The 19,002-nt window shown below is 39.5% G+C and overlaps 1 protein-coding gene and 1 non-coding gene across 2 annotated transcripts in view; both read right to left on the bottom strand.

Annotated features, from left to right (window-relative positions):
• LOC119132040 (rho guanine nucleotide exchange factor 17-like) overlaps positions 1–19,002 on the bottom strand; it is a 39,901-nt gene that overhangs the window by 3,069 nt on the left and 17,830 nt on the right. Inside the window, exons 2-23 of the mRNA XM_037266916.1 lie at positions 10,533–10,610; positions 7,798–7,980; positions 6,257–6,373; positions 5,818–5,910; positions 5,565–5,741; positions 5,064–5,114; positions 4,758–4,867; positions 4,001–4,086; positions 3,769–3,887; positions 3,481–3,688; positions 3,302–3,375; positions 3,142–3,225; positions 2,954–3,057; positions 2,742–2,851; positions 2,371–2,490; positions 1,773–2,040; positions 1,609–1,695; positions 1,450–1,517; positions 806–954; positions 544–718; positions 317–412; positions 15–197 (exon numbers count right to left, since the gene is read on the bottom strand). Of these exons, the coding sequence (XP_037122811.1) occupies positions 15–197; positions 317–412; positions 544–718; positions 806–954; positions 1,450–1,517; positions 1,609–1,695; positions 1,773–2,040; positions 2,371–2,490; positions 2,742–2,851; positions 2,954–3,057; positions 3,142–3,225; positions 3,302–3,375; positions 3,481–3,688; positions 3,769–3,887; positions 4,001–4,086; positions 4,758–4,867; positions 5,064–5,114; positions 5,565–5,741; positions 5,818–5,910; positions 6,257–6,373; positions 7,798–7,980; positions 10,533–10,610 (2,740 nt within the window). The remainder of the gene's footprint in view (positions 1–14; positions 198–316; positions 413–543; positions 719–805; positions 955–1,449; positions 1,518–1,608; positions 1,696–1,772; positions 2,041–2,370; positions 2,491–2,741; positions 2,852–2,953; positions 3,058–3,141; positions 3,226–3,301; positions 3,376–3,480; positions 3,689–3,768; positions 3,888–4,000; positions 4,087–4,757; positions 4,868–5,063; positions 5,115–5,564; positions 5,742–5,817; positions 5,911–6,256; positions 6,374–7,797; positions 7,981–10,532; positions 10,611–19,002) is intronic.
• On the bottom strand, positions 7,013–7,085 carry trnam-cau. The gene has a single exon. It is a non-coding gene; the product is annotated as a tRNA-Met (tRNA).

Genomic DNA, 19,002 nt, shown 5'->3' with positions numbered 1-19,002 from the left:
GCAATTTTATATACCTGTGGAATCCGATGATGGAGGATGGAAGTTCATTCCCAAACCTTCCGGTAGCTCGACTGATGTCAGAAATCGAACATGGCCTGTGTGTCCATGGGCGGAGCCCATTGGAACAAGGGGGGTTTTCACCGCACATGCCCCAGTTCCAGAACTAACTGCTGGGATCGGTAATGTGAGGACCACCCCTAAGAAAGACATAACAGTAATTTAGAAGAGATGAGCAAAGCCAAGGCAAGCTTGTGTTGTTTTTATTAACCACTGTGTTTTGATACGCTTTTATCAACAATTACAATTCTCATTGTACCTGCACTGGTGCCAATCCACAAAAGATCCTTACAAGCCAGCAATGCTGTGATTCTCAAGCAAGCGGCTTTGTGCTGTCTGATGATCGCATCTGCACCTGAATGATAACAAAGAAGAATATAAATGAAATGGAGGTGATGCATGTGTATAATAGGAACAGGGAGGGGCAACCTCTCACGTTCACTTTATTTGTCCTGGTGTATACTTCACATTCCCTTATGAGCTTACCTGCAAGCATCTTGTGAACGGCAGGCGCCACATCAACCTCCGTCAGGCTTTCCCACGTTTGAGCGTGGTATAGTTTAACATGCGCACTCCCTTGCAGGGCCAACCACACACCCTGACCGTACGCCACCATGCAAGTCACACATCGACTGCTATCCGTTCCCACCTGAAAGCAATGCTGAGACAGCGAGAGAGACCCGGTCGAGATCCTTTCTCCAAAAGGGGGCTGCATCTGAATCTCATCGCTATCCATCTCAGCTCTTACCTCTTGCATCAGTGTGGTTGAGTTCATAATTATGATTCTGTTCTGGGAGCCGCACCACAATTTTCCTCCGACCGGGACCATTTTGGTGACGGGGCTGCTGGGATTGCCCAGAACTAATGTCTGAGAAGACTGCGAGTCCCAGAAACTACCTGCAGATTGGAAAGTGGAAGTGATGTCATCCCTCTATGAAATGACAGCAATTCAGAATGCTTTGGTTCAATTTGAGCAACGTCATCAATCAGAATTGTGTTTTAAGGCCAATCTTTGGACAAATGACACCAGCCTCGATTAGGGTGAGGTCCGTCTTTGTTTCGTGCCCTCAACGGAGATGATTGTAGTGGGGATCGGTTTGGATCTGTTTCAAACACTAGCGCACATCTATTGTCAAAAATGTGAAGTGCATTGCCAGCACAACGTAGCAAGCTCACGTTAATGTACTTTTAAATTATACTAAGTCTATATTAGAATAGCTAAATAACATTTTTAACTTCGATTTTTTAATAAACTGATATATGACTTCACTAATTGACTATTGTAAAAGTATTTTGAGTTATAATTTTGTGATACAATGTATAAGTATGCAGTATAGAAACGAATGATAAGTTATATGCAACAACTATTAACATTATAGTCAATATTATTACCTGCTTCTCTTTGATAGACAATCACCTCCCCGTTAGCCAATGACACAAAGACTTTGTTGTCCAGATAACTGCAAAAAAAGTAAATTAAAATAAACACAGAAAGATTATTTTGCATAACATTTAATACATTACAAAGAAATACAATAGTGATTCACTTACAATATACATAAAATGGAAGCCGCGTGCTGCATCTTCATGCTGTTTTTGCGGTTGCGAATATTATCTGAAGACTGGTACACATGGATGCTGCCAAGAAAAGAAGGATTATAGCACATGAGATGACAAAATGAGGTCCAAGTTCTGATCATTTGTAAACTACACACCATCCGTCTTCCGTGCCAAGCCACACAGAGCTCTGGTATGCTTCTGGGTCAATACTGAGCAGGTCTTCCAGACTGGCTCTGGTAAAGGATCCGCGGGACGAGCGGCGCATGGCGCGGCCGTCCATGGGGCTCTCCATGTTGGCTCGACCTCCTCCGCCTACTGCCAACATCCCTGGAGCTGAATATGAGCTTGTCACTGAGAACTCCTGTTCCTCCTCACTGCTGGTGGTCTCCGTTACCAAGTCTTTGGAGCACGGAGCCTCTTCGTCTTTACGAGGGAGGTGGGGATGAATTTTAAAAGGGTTATTCAGAAATAAACATTATTATGCGGTACAAACAATGTATTTTTGCTTACATGGAATTAATACTGGCAGAGTAATTAAAAGGTCCTCCACTAGGTGGCACAATATTCAACTTGTGTATCAACCTGTTTTGTTCTTTTGGATCATCAACAACATAAAATGGAAAATTTCTTACAACTGCTTTAGTAGTATATTACAGCTCTGATACCAAATCAATGTTTTGCATTCCCACTTCATGTTGTTGTAATGCTTGGGCGTCTCAATAGTTTTGTCCATGTGACTGTGGTTTAACTTACTGCCATAACTGGAGGATATAGTGGAGTGACTAGCTTGACTCTGTAGAGTTGATGAAGGGCTTGGCGAATCCTCATCGTCTGTGTCGTCACTGTCAAATGGGACCAGCTCGGCACCTGGTCCTGAAAAAGAGGAACAGATCAGACGACAAAGTTGCTACGATCATTGCGTATCACCTCTAAACAGTCCAAACAGGGAATTGTAAAAATCATACAAATTCAACCAATCCCTGTGAATTATCAGTAATGATGCAATTTCATCCAATCGCTGCAGATTTGCTGATAATTGGCGCAGTCATCAGAGAGTTCTTCATCTCTTTTCAAAAATGTTCTACCATAAGTGTCAGTGAGTGTCAACACATTTTATGAACTACCTGTTGGTTGCTCGCTCAGTTCCAAAGAGGAATGTGAGATGCAAATATGTAACTGCTGTTGAGTGGCGTCAGGTGTTGTGGATGGTGGGGCGGCTTCAGTTCCGCGCTCCCTGCCAAACAAAAAGTGTTAATAAATAAAAGTCAAATGAACTCCATATACATACTTAAGATTAAAAAGAAGTGTCTATGTGTGTGTGTGCGTGTTCACCGACCTCCCTTTCAGTCCGGGTACAGCAGCAATGCAGATGATCCTGGCTGAGCAGACAGCAATACAGGCCTCCACTGTGGGCTCATCTTTAATGTTTAACAGACAAACCTAAAGAAGAAATATCCATGCAAATGAAATAAACTGTGTGCTATGCAAACATACACAGGTTCAATGTAGTGTCACGTTTCTTACCTGTCCAACATATCCATCACTGTTACACACCCACACCTCGCAGCCACTTTCCGGGCAGGTATGACTCGGGGATGCACATGAAAACTAAGTACAAACCAACATGACTTAGGCATGACATGGTTGAATCATTATGTAAACAGAACATTTGGGCCACACTCACCTGCATTCCACTGCGTGTCTTCATAATGGGAATAGCCTTGAGGAATTCGGGGTCCCACTGGTCCTTAGTCATAGCTAAACAATCAAGACAAATTATTTATTCCTCTGTTATCATTATTTATTCATCCACACACTGAGTAACATGTGTCATGAGAAAGTGACATACAACCACCTACTGACCGAGTTTCTTTTTTGCTTCCTCAAAAGCCTGTTCAAAGTTGGAGCGAACGTCAGGTGATGTAAATTCGAAGATAAAGCTACTCTCGGCTGATACGGAGGTGAACTCCAGCTTGGTGGGCAGGGAGTTCATACTGAAGGCCAAAGATTGCTTCTCTGACAGCTCCCGGTGCACAGAGGCCATCTGATCTTTGATCACCTCATCTAGGGACTAAAATGGCAACAACATCACGATAAAATGATAAAGTAATAAAATAAAATGGGATAATGAGTTGAGTAGGTACACAGTACCTGGTGTGGCAGGCTGAGGGTCTCTGACAATTTGCTGATTTGACCCAACGTGCTCAAATCCTCATCAAGTCGGCTGATAGTTTTTTGGACGTTTTCTTTGTTTGTTGTCTGAGTTGAACCTGGTACAGCAGAGAGGGGAAAAAAATGTAGGCGAGATGGTCGTTTTATAAATTTGATTTTGATATCAATAAACTTGGAAGATTCAATGATGACAAGAAGTCACGTGTCTTACTTTTTACCACCTCCACGTCCTCCAGTGGAAGCTTCCACAGAAACTTATACTTGCTCGACGTATCAATGACACTTGTGGCAGAGTATCTGAGAGACAAGACAGCAACATAAAATACGTGACGTGAGCTTCAGCTGCAGAGACAAAAAATGTATGCCAAACATCTAAAAAAAAAACTGCATTACTTATACTGGAAAGTGGTTGTGGGAACTACGATTATTTATTGTTTTACTTAAAATTTGTGGTACTCTCTATTTTTCCAACGACCTCAGTGAGCCTGTAATGAGTATGTGTTGTCGTTAAGATGAAATGTTTTGAAGCTTTAGCTAGGGACTCAGTACATCAATCATCAGCACGTTCTTTTTACATTCCACTAATAACTTCAGCTTTACACATCTTCTGTGACGTCATGTTAATGCTACTGCAACATGGTGGTGCAGTAAAAGTCTACTACAGCCACCTAGTGGCATCATCTGTTCTTATTTTCCTAAGGGGAAAACCTCTATGTATTTTATTCAAGTGGATGATGCACCCTGCAATTCAGTAAGGCGTGGTGTATCTTAATTATTTATTATATACACCCTTATAAATGCTGGTTTGAAAATAACCCACTTTGGGGTTAAAAAAAAATATATAGATTTATGGAAATGTGGATGTCTGATAAGGATCCAAGTAAAGATTGTTTGGCGGCCCTCAGGGGTAATTGGTGCTCTACGGTATGCAAGTGTCGGGGTGCGTGCTTGTGTATTTGATGTCATACAGGCTCATGGAGCTGCGTCTCAGTGATCCAGACTTCCTCTTAAGTGTGGTGCAGATGATCAAATCACTGAAGAGAAACAGGGAACGGTCTTTCTTCCCGCCTACAGTTTTCTGCAGGAATAATAAACTCGGTTAGTTTTTGACAGTCAGAGAATACGCTTTGTGAAATGTAATAAGATGCGACATTTTGCAAATTTTTTCTTTTAATTTTAATTTTTTTCATTCATTGACTTGAGTTAGGGAGGCATTCTTCCCCGAAAATCTCAGAACGATGACGCATATACATGAATGAAAAGCCAATTCTTACCGCTTCCATAACCATCTCCTGTCTGATGAACTTCCTCTGGGGATTCAAAATCTGAAAAAAAAGCTAATGATAAAATGTGTTGCATCGTCCCATTTCTTTAAAATATAAACAAATATTGAGGAGCTATGAAGATAAAGCAGTGGCAGAGACTTTAATTACTTTTAGAGCTACAATTTATTTACAACTCAATTTTTTTAAGCGATCAATAAACAAATATGAGTTAAATTAAAAAAGTTATTTAGAAATTAAAAAATTAGAATACTATAGTTTACTTAAATTAAGTGCATAATTAAAAAAAATATATATTCTACTACAGTGACGGATGACAATTACTGTGTACTCGTGTAAACTAGTAGGGAGGTTGGTAACATTCAATTTTACCAAACCATAAATCCAAGCCTTTGACAAAAAAGTAATCAATCTGGGAAAAGGAGGAGATAATAATTTGCCTTACAATGAAGCACTGACAAACAAAGGCGAGAATTAAATGGAAAAACTCACATGTTCAACTCCCTCTATGTGCGCCTCAATCTCCTGGATAACCCTGGCCTCCCTCTCCGCCTCCTCAGCAGAGCGACGGCCTTTATTAATCTTCTCTGCCAGCCGCTTGATGTCCCTCTGGGCATCCAACAGGAAGGAGTGGTCCGGGTGGTCATCTGGGGTGTGCTTCAGAAGGTCCTACACACAATATCCGGAACATCCTTACTGTTGCTAACAGACGCTGTCGTAGGAGTTAGCTCATAAGAGAATTCACCTTGACCAAAAGCTCATATCGAGGGATCCTCTGGACCGGCTTGATCATCAGGTCACCCAGGGCTTGCTTCTCTTTGTTCTCGCGCATATTTTGCTTTGGGAATGAAAACGGAAAGGACGTGAGGAAACGGATGACACAAACCTACTGACTTTGAAAGGTCCATGTACGTAGTATATCGGATGACACTTGCTTGTGATATGCTGAGAGAAAATACAGTCACATTTTTGTCTGACTTACCGGTTTTTTATTATCCAATACTGGACCTGAACATTCTGATAGAACCTGGTTTAATTGAAAACAATTGCTAACTGCATTTGCAATTACAGAGCAAGGATTTGCCACTCTCAAGAACATAAATAGAGCATCTATACTACATTGAAAAACAAACCAATCCAAAACAAATCATAGAAATTTTCACTGGCTCCACTTTTTTGCTCACCTCAAGAAATTTGTGAAAGGCTGGCTTGGCTTCCTTAGCAATCCTCACAGCATCTTTGGCATTCAGAAAGTTGTCAATGTAGGCTGAATACATATTTGCCAGAGTCTCTTTGGAGAACTAGAGGAAAGAAAAGGAGGACACAGAGGCTTTTGAGTGCACTTGAAAACACAATAAATAACATACACACAAATGTGACTCATGCGTACTGCCTGTAGAAAACCACAAGAAAATTGCAGGTATAAAAAATTGCTTGGAATGATTTCTGAAACAATTTTATTGTTCGAGTGAGTTTCCATTTGTCATTTAAAAGTCAGTTTACACAACATTTTCTTTCCATAAAGATATACTACAACTAAAACACCCTTAGCTGTTCTCTCTCCACAAGAATAGAAAGAGAGAGAGAGGGAGTGATCGAAAAACAGACCGCAGTGTTTGTCCTGAATTGCCCTCCCACAATGTACATACTGACATAGTTGGGGGGGTTGACCTGTCTACTATTTGTAAAATGAGGACAAACTCCCCACTGCTTTCCATTCACAAACCTCTGAGTCATTGAGGGAGTAATAATCATGTACCAAATGGAAAGTAGTCTTCAAAACATCAAGATGGGACTAACCAGCGTGTCTATTTAATAAATCACTGAAAGACTCAGAAAATAATCTGAAAAGGAAAACAGGTGTACGATGTACTTTGTCCCTCGACAGAGTCCAATCACAGATTAATTTAGAGATTTCTAACAATGACCATGAAAACACATGCCCCGTGTGAGGCTCGAACTCACGACCTTCAGATTATGAGACTGACGCGCTGCCTACTGCGCCAACGAGGCCTGAAAAATCACAGATTATCTCTTCTAATGAGCGCAGCATAGCGTGAAGACCCTGTTTCTATTGGGTAGTAGTACTACTTTCTATTTGGTTTCTTACTGGAGTTAGTCAGCTTTCTTTCCATGAGTTTTTTTGTCAGCTGTTGTTGACACTTATTGTAAATCACCAGCATGCTATGCATTCTTGCGATCACAGATGAAACATGATACGAATTCCACAACCTGAATGACATGGCCAAAATTACCGGTTTATTGGGACACTGCTACGCTACCTCATATTTCAATAATTCTATAAACCAAGCATATTTCAGAGGGGGTCAGTGCCCCTGCGGCCCCCTTCTACATCTGCCACTGGTATTTTATACTTATTGTATGGATTATGTATGTTATACATTGTGTTGTATTGTTTCTGTTGTGTTCATATGTTTACAAGTTATCCAAAGTTATGATTTCGTAGGTTTAAATGTGTTTACGTACGTTAAAATCAAATTATACGCTGTCACTGCGTTGAGGATTCTCACTTATCATTGGTGGGTCTATAAATGGAAGACCTCAACAGAAATTCAAACCCATAACCTCTTGACTGTGAGACAGACGCGCTTATCTCAAACACCGCCCCGATGACAACAAGCATATAATAAACTCAATATGCACCCAGTAATAATAATAAGACAATGAGGCCTGATGCAAATTGATATTAGCGGGTTGTACTCACTGATTGGATGAGAAGGTTTCCAACTGTCTGCCTGTCATGCCACTGGTTGACACAGCCGTCTACCTGTTCCAGAAAGTGCTCGTGGTGCTCCAGGATCTCCGGGATTTGATAAAACATCTCATCCACCAGCAGCGGGTCCACGATGGAGCCTCCGTCCGGCTGTTTAAGAGGACGCATGTAGCCCTGAGGGATGAAGCAAAACCGCTTAAAAAGTCATTACTGTGTAACACGTACACTGTGACCAAAAGCAGTTTAGAGCAAACTCAGCTGTAACAGAGTTATTTTTAAAAATAACTTTTAACTGTGTAATACTGTTTGTTGTATCATGTTGTATGTCTTGGATATTGCGTGAATAAACTAAACTAAACTAAAGTTACATTAAACTGCACTGAAATTAAATAAAATTACTTAATCTTTGAAACACCGTGCTGTTTATTGGAGAGTGTATATATTAATTTGTCCATACAGCTGATTGAATTACTTGAATTACTTTTATTGTACTGAGAAGGGAGGTACTTTACTATATTACAATGAGTTAAATTTTCTGTTTCATGGTTGTTGAATTTCCTTCCACTATTGTGGCGCCATTACACATAAAAATACAAAGAAATTGCATTGTTAATCATTAACAAGTTAAGAGATTTGCTGACATCATAATAATGGATTTGAATTGCAAGTTTTAAAAAAATGTCAATGGAGCATCAATGGAAAGACACATGGTGCAGGAAATGTACTCTAAACTACACTTGAAAGTACTCTACCCACTGGTCCTCTGTGCGTTTGTATCAGTCTTATCTTTGGCACACCCTACGTGCCTCTAAGGGGGGCTGGGATGGAAGTTCACATAGAGCTTTTATTTATATTTGATCAAACGGGTCCACCCACTGGTGACCTACTTTCAGCATTACATAACACTTGCTCAGATACTGAGGCATTTAAAGATCAATAAGACTCAAAAATCATTCAGGCATTAGGACACCAGTCGGCTCAAGCAGTTTTTTCCCGGTTCATTTAAGTGCAGCGAAACTTTAAATACCGTATAAACTGTAATATAGCGGAGGCCACTGTTTGGGGAAATATCATATGAAAGATTCAAAGGATGAGAATGATGATGAGTTCAGGCACAAATGGGGAAGACAAGGAGGGAGGTAGAAAAGTCATTTTTCAATTTCCTCTATTAACTCTCAAGCAGTGTGTTACATAAGAGCTCTGGAGCTAAAATTAATCATTTGATCATTTAGGGAAGCTTCCGGATTGTGTTTTCCCCTTTATTATAACTGCAGGCTCTTTTTCTGTATAATTTTCAGAAGAATAAATGGATACACAATTTTGTATTTTACACAAATTTTAAAAAGACCAGCAAGCACAGTTAATTACTCTTTCAACTAGATATTTAGGTGACTTGGCACAATAAAGGTGATCCCAGCATGCGAATATTCCTCCTCTGTGGTTTTCTATATTTTTAAACGTTACAATGTTTTATCCATAAAAAAATAATAAGGTTAAATTGTAAGCCTGCAAAAACCATTAAGACTTGCAGTCTCGCATGAAGACATTCTCTTTAAAGAGTCTGCAGCTTTGGTTTGCGGTCACTGTGGTAACACGAGTCGCCATGGGAACGCAGCCTGATTTTATCACTTTAAAGCCACACATGGTTATACAAGTGCACAGTCGGGGACAAGTACAGCGATGTGAACCTGGGATGCGTACGTACGCTAATGTGCGGAATTAGGCTTGTTTGAAAGGGTCACATAATGCAGGGTGACTCTGCCGTATGATCACGGGTGACGTGTGCACTTTGTGTGTGGATGCGAGTGAGAGAAAGATTTGAGGTAAAGGTGATTTAATAATGGGAGAGTAAACGTATTGGTGTCTTGATATCATTGTGCCTTTTTAAAAAGATCTTTTTATTAAGTAAAAATCACAATGTGCATAAATCCTTGAATGCATCTCAGAACCAGCCCATTCAAGAATCAGGGAATATTCCAGAGTTTTATTATCATTATTATTTTTAATTATTTTTCATGATGACGAAACATCCAATCATGGTTGGATGTTTCTCTATAATGAATAATACATCATCAATGAAACCTCAAACTATCATCATGAGTGATGTCAATATCAAATGAATGATATCAAGGTGCCCTTGAGCAAGCCACCCAACCCCCCTCTGACTCAGCTCAGGGGAGAACTATTTTTATACCCATCTGTCTGGCGTCTCCCCCAAAAATGCCTGCATGTGTTTAGTTTGCCTCTCAGTGTGCCGCACACCATAACAATACCGCAGAGTGTAAATTAGATTCACCCTAGATGGATTCAAATTACTCCCCTAAATTATATTTAGAAAGAAATTCAGATGACACATGCTGCTTGCTTTCATTTGTGCATTTGGGCACTGAAACAGAAAAGGACCAAATTGTTCGAACAAAGTTGCGTTGTTCCAAAAAAATGATTCACAAAGTAATTACTAGATCTGAGGGAGAATTAATGTCGCCTTTCATTCATTCATCGATACCTGTATATGATGAGGCGACCTCATTGGCTTAGCATACACAGATTCTGAGAATGCTGATGACAGTCAGACGTGATGAGGTTAACAGATTAGGGCGAATGAGTGAAGATTACGAAACACTTTTGTTGCCTACATTTGTCATTTATGTCCTCGGTGATGTGCGTGACATAGTAAAAAAAAAAATAGGAAGCATATAAAAGTAATTTGCAGTGTATAGAGGTACCTGAATCAGCGTGCGTAGTGACTCCACATATGATCTCTCTGTGTCCAGTAGGGTCATCATCACATGCTTTCTCATGTCCTGTGATGAAAGCAGAAAATCAGACATTTAATTAGATTCTCAGCATTTTTTAATTGCGCCATCTCTTAACAGCATTTTATATATAAATATTGACAAGATATAAAACTGATCAATAATACAACTATTATTAATTGATGCACTTTTGTGTTCATGCTCCATCTACTCAAACTTCACTTAATGTTGATAAGAGAGCAGTAACATTCACATACGGCTGTGACAAATATTCAACGTTCATACTTTTCTTCAGAAACAAGGTGAGTTAAGGTCATGGGGTCTAATTGTGTGCATCTCAAGGGAAGCTTCCAAAATAATCACACAAGGCCCTCAAACACCACTTGGCTCTATAAATAACAGAAAAATACATTTGTGCAGGAACTCTTTGGGTGTGTGTGTGTGTGTATATAATATCACTGAACAAGTGCATTTCCTGCTTTAGGTTATAAAGCCGTCGTGAAAGATGGCATGTCTGTGTTTCCTTGTTGTTTCGTCCATTTGCAGATGCACGCATGAGCACACGGACACAGACGGCGGCGAAATAATGCTAAGAATGCCACTTTCTTTTCAGTAGCAACCAAGTAACCATAGTAACGCCGGCGAAGGTCTGACTCAGTGTATAGACACCTCTGGAGATTAATTCAGGAAGACCATTAAAAAAAGCAAGAAGGGATTTTGCCTTTGTATATAGACTGCATATCAAATCATATACTGTTGTTGCATTAAATCAGAATGCATTGGGGCAAAATTACATCACACAAAACAAGAAATAGACAAATGTGCTCACGATGAGGCTACCGTGTGCCCCTGCTCTCAACTTTCCTTTTTTAAAAAAAAAAAAAAACAGACTTTTTGATCCAGACCAGTTTTCATCAATGTATTTTAGCTGGGAGTGCTTGTGTCAAGAACAAATTAAAATGGGGGAATTATTTCAAACCGTCTTGTGCCCGTGCTTGTGTTGGATAATCACGAAGCATGTGAAAATGTGTCTGCGACTTTGCTAGTGACTGGAGTTGTGTCATCCTCGATTAGCATGCATGGATGGATGAAAAGGTTAAATTTTTCATTCTGTTCATATTCCATCAATAAGGATAGTCATCTTAAATTGAATGATGAACTTGAACTTCGCTGATAAAGCTGCTGCTGAGTCACTTTTGTTCTCTTCCTCAGACACATTAACAGCAATGCTGACGGGCGGTCAGGGTTGTACGTAGCTGGGATAGGGAGAAACGAGAATGAATGAGTAGATTCACCCATCACTAGTTTAGAACAGTAAAAGGAGAGCCTTCACCTGCATGAAGGAGAAATGTCACAACAACACAAGTGTGCATGCCTTTGTAAGCTCATGAGAAATTACAGGCGTGAAGCAAGTCCTTCCTCTACATTGAAACCGCATGTTAAACAACATAAGAATGATGACAACATAGACCAGAGCCAGAGCAAAGACAGCCAGGAGTTCATGCATCATGTCTCCTGTGGCTCCACTTGACATATTTTATGGCGTTTTCATACAGCCAAGGTCGTAATGTTTACTTGAATGTGTGATGTCATGTTATGACTATGTGCTTGTCCGTTCATATTTTTGTACCCATCCCCATTCTATATTTATGTTTCTTTTTTTTATGCTGAAGTTTTGCGTTGCTTTGCTGAGTTAAAAAAAATCTAAAAAGGAAGACCATTTAGAATCCATTTTAACTTAACTCAATGAATGCCATTGACAAGTCACTAAGGGGATGGGAGTCTAATGCTGCTCCAGTAAAAATTCCAAACTTGAAAACAACTTAACTGATACAAAACCACCATATTCTGAATGTTTTGACAATGTCAAAAAGCTCTAAAATGTCTGACAGTGAATCAATTAAATAGATTGCGGAGAACCAACTGAATGACTGGCTGAATCTTATATCCTGTGTGTATTGAAAATGTCAAAATGCTCTAAAATGTCTGACAGTGAATCAATTAAATAGATTGTGGGAAACCAACTGAATGACTGGCTGAGTCTCATTGTCTTCACCTCAGCTATACTTGTTGTAGCAAGTCTTTACCTCACATATACTTGAAGTAATCTCTAAAACCGTAAATAGGACAGAAACTGGATAATTCGAAGTCCATTCTATTTTTTTAGAGACCAGTTCCTGCAATTAATTGTTTCTTTACTTAATTGTTTGTATTATTAGATAATAGTTAAGACCACAGGTGTCAAACTCGAGGCCCGGGGGCCAGATACGGCCCGCCACATCATTTCATCCAGTTTTTACTCATCTGATTTGAAAACGAGTTATTTGTCAGTTTGTTTTGTAGCTTTTACTGTATATAATATAAGGTGTTCATACATTTATTTGGGTTGACAGTCATAAAGGCCCTCCGAAAGAAGCTATGACTACAATGCGGCCCGCAAAAGAAAAAAGAGTTTGACACCCCTGGTTAAGACTATTCTATCTTGTGTTGTTTTGGTAAGGTTCTGATGAGAAGATTTATAAAAAAAATAAAAAAAATAAAAACTTATATAGGTCATTCATAATACGGTTAGGGTTAGGGTTAGTATTAATGTCCATTAAGGCAGGTTTTCAGTTTTGCAGTCGGATGTGAGTTGGCTAGTTCAGTAACACAGTTCAATCTGATCAACACATCACCTCAGTGATCAAACCCTTCCTGCCACAGTCCACCCCCATTTCCTTGTTGACTGCATCACATAGCAACAGCCTGACTGATGCAGCAACAGGCTGCCCTTTCACCCAAACTAATTACATAGCCATAACCATTCTCTGCTTTTATTCCTCAATAAATGTGCTACTAACAAAAGCATGCCACCCTCGTGTTATGTAATCGTACACGAAAAGCATGTGGGTGTCTTCTTACTCACTAACTGACGTTTGCACACCAGGGGCTGCTGTGACCTAGACTCTTGTGATCAACAGCTACACACAATAGATCGAATACCTCATTTGTATTGTCACTTCTCACTTCCAAAGTGTCACCTCGCTCCCCACATTTGTGTGCATAAGAGTGATTAATATTGTATATTCAATAGGTGTGATTGAAGCCAAAATTCCAAAAGGAGCATACCATGGATGGGATTTTAATTAATTCATTTGAAAATGTGATCCACAAATTACATTAGCAATATTAAGATTTAATGTCATTGTACAGTGAGGAACTATAAAGAATATGATTTTAAAAAATCACAGTGCTACTCTAAAAAAGAAAATCAATGATGTGTTTCTTACAATAACTACTTTGTACCCAAAATAATTATTAATTATTCTATGAATGCTTTGCGAACAGATCTGCTTGTGACCACAGGATGGTAATCTAAATGTGTGGAAGATTTACACAGTATGTACATATATGGAGGAAAAAAAAAAATCATCCGTTACTATTTCTCTGCCCTCAACAAGATTAACTTGAGTCCCTCACACAGGCAGTATGTGGATTAACAGGCTGAGTATTGAGATTAGCAGAGGTTGTATTATGTCAATAAAGAGTGCCTATACATATTGAAATAACATAAGAGGCTCTCTCGCAAGCAAATTCTTTAAAGTTATCATATGATAAAATAATGCACGACGGATGCTATGACTAAAACAATTAGTCAGTGAAAGTGTTAGAGTGAAGGCAGTGCGGAGAAACGGATAAAAAGCAGGGAGTCAATGTGAGCGTATTATGTATTATTGTGATTCCCTTCAGCTCTAATTCCATTACAGCCTACAGGGAGAAGAAATAAACAACATCCCTCAGAGCAAGGGACACATAAAGAGGATAAAAAGAATAACGACAGACCAGCTTGATGGAGTTCAATTGGACAAGAAGAAAAGTGAGAGTGTACCTCTCCGTTAGAGTGGTGCCTTGCCGCACAATGTCCGTTCAAATTGCCATTATTGTTTCTGAAATGATCCAAAGCATCAGTTCTGTCCATGAGTTCCTCTCCTCCAGCATCCCTCTCTCCTCCGCCTCCCTCATCTACTAGATTCTCTTCGTTCATTTCCTCCAGTGCGATGCCGAACTGGGCTAGGGTTCGAACCATCTGCAGCATGCGAAGCGATGCGTCCGGCCGGCTCAGTCGCTTTGATGCAAGGAACAACTTGAGATCACCTTTTTATCTGCTTTTCACTCGCATCATCTGATTCTTCACCTCCTAAAATAAAAACACTCCAAAAAAAATCTTTCAGTCTTGAGTCTGAGTCAAAGTGAGCACCTCGTCACACTGTGACTGCACACTGCACACTCTCAGTAAAGGCGACGAAGTGCACTTCAGCAAGCATGCGTGCTCATCTTCTACTGCATGGGTGATGTAAGCAAGAGATGAGCACAGGTTGATGATGCGTGTGTGCGTGTGTCAGAGCCGTCCCCCTTGGGTGTGTATAATGAGAGACGCAAGCAGCGAGCACCCAGCTCTGCTCAGCTCAGCCAGACCGGACCAATCCACTCATAAATAATCGATGGAGGCGTGTAAAGAGCGGGAGGCTGGTCGGAGGTGTGCGCTCATCTGACATCACCTCAGCGTATAAAGATTGTTAGACCCATTTTCCTTAGTAGTAGGTGATTAGTTCCAAAATGTTTCCCTGCTCCAACATACTTGATTAAAATGATCAGCTCAGTAGCAAGATTTGCGCAAGCCTGATAATGATCCACATTCCTTTTAGCTTAGAAGCTAAAATAGCTTTAATTTTCTATGCAATATGATTAAAAAGTAGAGCTGTAATCTGACCTTGATTATGGAAATGTTTGCACATGGGATATTTCAACTACAGTGATCCCTCGCTACTTCGTGTTTCGTTTATCGCGGCTTCACTACATCGCGGATTTTTTTTTCCAAATTAAAAAAACATTTAAAAGTCAAAATAAAACTTCTAAATTGAGGAAACATGTCTAACCCTTAGGACAATGTAGTATTGCTCCAAATGTTCATTTACATTCCTTTAGAAGTCCGTTTTCGCGTGTTAGCACGATCGCGAATCATCTTTCCGCTAACTCGTTAGCCTGCCCAGTACTTCTTGTTGGTGACCGTACTTCACGGATTTCACTTATCGCGGGTGGTTTTTGGAACCAATTATCCACGATAAACGGGGGATTACTGTATTCCCACAAATGTTTAAAGGCTATTTAATAGGGGTGTAAATCGCGGATTTTGTCACGATACGATATCATATCGATACAAAGAACCTCGATACGATATTTGCCGATATCTTAAAGCCTGCTGTGATTCATTCACGATACATCACGATATAGTGCTCCACGATCGATATTTTTATTTTATTTTTTTTAAATAAAAAATATAGAACAATATCCTGATTTATAACAATTCATACGCAAAATCAACAAGGTACTGCAAACTCTTTATTTAGGAAATTACAAGAGTATTGTAGTATACAAAGTGCTTATTTAACACTGAACTTTATCAAATTCCTATATTTTTTCTCATATAAGTAAAGAAAAATGAATATTCTTTCTTTTTTGTAATACAATTAACTTTAAAGTGCATTACTGAACTATTATTTACAATAATTTAATTGTCCGTTGAGCCATCTTTTCTTTGGAATCCAAAGTGCTTCCAATGAATGACTTGAAGCCCAAAGGGGAGCGAATTTCCTCGTCTTCTTGGACACTAGCCATAGCACCAGCCCAGGAGCTGCGTAGTTGTCGGCTCCCCTTTCACGTGCCTGCTCTGCTCACAACACAACACGCCGCGTACTGGTCCCGGAAAGAGGAAGCAAGCAACAATGAACTGGATTTCAAAATAAAGTCGCGTCTAATGTCCGAGGTCAAACACGGCGATATAAATCGATGTTTACGTTTAGCATCGATGCCAATAAATCGTAGAGCATTATATCGATTAATCGATGTGTATCGATGAATCGTTACACCCCTACTATTTAATATTTGAAAACTTATAGTTAGAGTCATGGCGACAATTACCGACATTACAATTAAAAATGCAGCCCTGAAAATAAGTCTCATTTTGAAAAACGTGAAATGTTTTTTGTCTTCAGAGGTGTCAGTAAATAAAACGAAGTCGCTTAGGGGGGCATTGGGGCTCTTGTTTCCAGCAGAGATCATACAGCAGTGGCAGGAAAGGACAATTAAAGGTCAAGCTTATGGCAGGAAATTGGCCTTTAATCCTTGTTGCCATTAAAAAAATAGATGGTTTTGAAGCTCAAACATCAAATTTTATTTAGAACTCAGGAGTGATTTGTTATGGCAACGGCAAAGTTTTTTTCATTCAATGTTATTTACTATGGGAAATATGATCATTGCAGAAAATATCACCCTTTACCGACACTAGATCAATAACATGTATCCATGACAACAGCACTCACATCCTCCGCATTTCCTGTTTTTGCAGCATATGTGGTTGCTGGGTGGGGATGAGAAAATACAAGTGGTCAAGTTAGTGGTCAGATTTTTGGCCCAAATTATTTATGCCTTGTCTGAGTGAATTTGTATATTTTGTGATTTTTGTGTGAGGGTGCGTGTTGTGTGTGTGTGTGCTGAACTCACACAAGATTGTAAGAAGTTGTGTGAGTTTAATAAAACAAATACTTGCTATTTTCAATTCATTTAACATTTTGACTCCAAAAAAGTACTTTGTGCATATTGGCATAGCTCATGTTCTACAGTGTAGAATCTACACCTTCTAGCTAAAAATGTGAAAAATACCATTCCATAATGATTTAAAATAATATTTCTATATTTTAATATTTTTACAAAATTCTTACAAAAATCTCAAAATGTGGCCTTAGTATGATATTAATTTAGACTTTTTGTACTGTCGATTTAGAAATACACAGGAAATAGCATACCAGGTAGCATATGTGTGATAGATCATGTGGGCTGACTTTACAATCTTCTGAATATGAATTTCCTCCGCGCTCTGTAGCAATATTTTTAAATGATTTAACACGTTGGCCCACCCACACTCTGGCTTAATCGGCGAAATGTTGCGAAACCACGGCCTATTTGATGTGCATCATTGCCAACAATATAACACCCCTGCATCCTATATTAGTCATGATTGAGTCAAAGGAGATGAACATGGAGGTGGATTAATGACACCTGTCAGCACATACACACAGCTTTAAAGGGTGACATTTTTTTTGTACCAGGGCAGGACATGGGTTGAAAGCGGTTTCAGAACTAGACAGTACTGTATGTCCAGACAAAGGTTGTGTGTGTGTGTGTGTGTGTGTGTGTTTGTACGTGCCTTCCCAAATATATAAAACAACTCACGCATGCTAGCACACATCTGCCCAGGTATGTGATGAGAACTTTGTTTTGCTCTATTTTGGCAGTCATGCATTACCTGCTGCAGAGGCTAATATTTCACAAAGATACACACACACTCATACACACACGCACACATATGGAAAAAGACATTAAATGAACCATTACAAAAATTGCTAAGCAATGTGACTTGAGGCATGCAAGTGTTGCATATGTGCGTGTGTCACTGCTACGGTGAAATGATGATGACAGTTTATGCCACAACTAACAACCTGGGCGGTCTGACTAGAACAGTCAAATATCTTTTTCATTAAATCCTCTTAATCTTCAAAATAGATGTCAAACAGTGACCCCATCTTCTTGTTTGTTAGGTTTCCCAAGGTTTTAAACCATCTTGTGAATTTATACTACATTATGGTAATGTCCACAAGGGGGCAGCAGTTATAAAAACAAAAGGCTTACGTTATGTACATTGTTTATATGTCTCCATCCCTGTATCAGGGTCAAGTTGCAATCAAAACATTCAAGACTGATTCCTTAATTTAGGTGCTAAATTAGAGCTGTTTGTTTTACGCAATAGTGTGGCCTTTAAAAATAAACTGGAAGTAAACAACAAAGCTGTGGTTGTTAATGAAACTGTATCACAACAAGTGAGATTGAGAACAGACAGGTAACCAGATAGGCTCATGCTCCCAAGGCTGGCTGGTGTGTGTACAGGCAAGAGATACATGTGCAGTGAAAAGAGCCTTTGTCTTTGATAGGTTTGGACTCTGCACTGGCACACATATTGTAATCCACACAAGAGGACACACAATGGTTAGCTGAAGAAGAAGCGTCTTGAACGTGACCTACTAGTAAGATACATGGCACTATGCACAAAGAAAACTGCAGGCAGTTTCATATATATTTCATATGGAGCAAAGAAGAAGTACTTTGGCCAGTCTATCGCAGATGAATTTGAGCGAGAGGCGGGGTACACTAAGGACCGGTCGCCATCTGCTAAATAGTCTCTGAGAAAATAATGTCTGATTGTATAAGTGATTTAAAATGTGACATCAAACAATGTCGGCTGAAGTGCAACAAACAGCTTGTTTGAAACTGTGAACGAAAGTTTCTGTGTTTTTACAGGATGTTGCATACAAGTATGAATTTGGACTTGCGTGACTTCAGTGTAGTA

Source organism: Syngnathus acus, chromosome 13 (assembly GCF_901709675.1).
Source record: "Syngnathus acus chromosome 13, fSynAcu1.2, whole genome shotgun sequence".
In the NCBI taxonomy this organism is placed as follows: domain Eukaryota; kingdom Metazoa; phylum Chordata; class Actinopteri; order Syngnathiformes; family Syngnathidae; genus Syngnathus; species Syngnathus acus.
The sequence above is the reverse complement of the archived record's forward strand: the minus strand, read 5'-3'. Positions and strand labels throughout refer to the sequence as shown.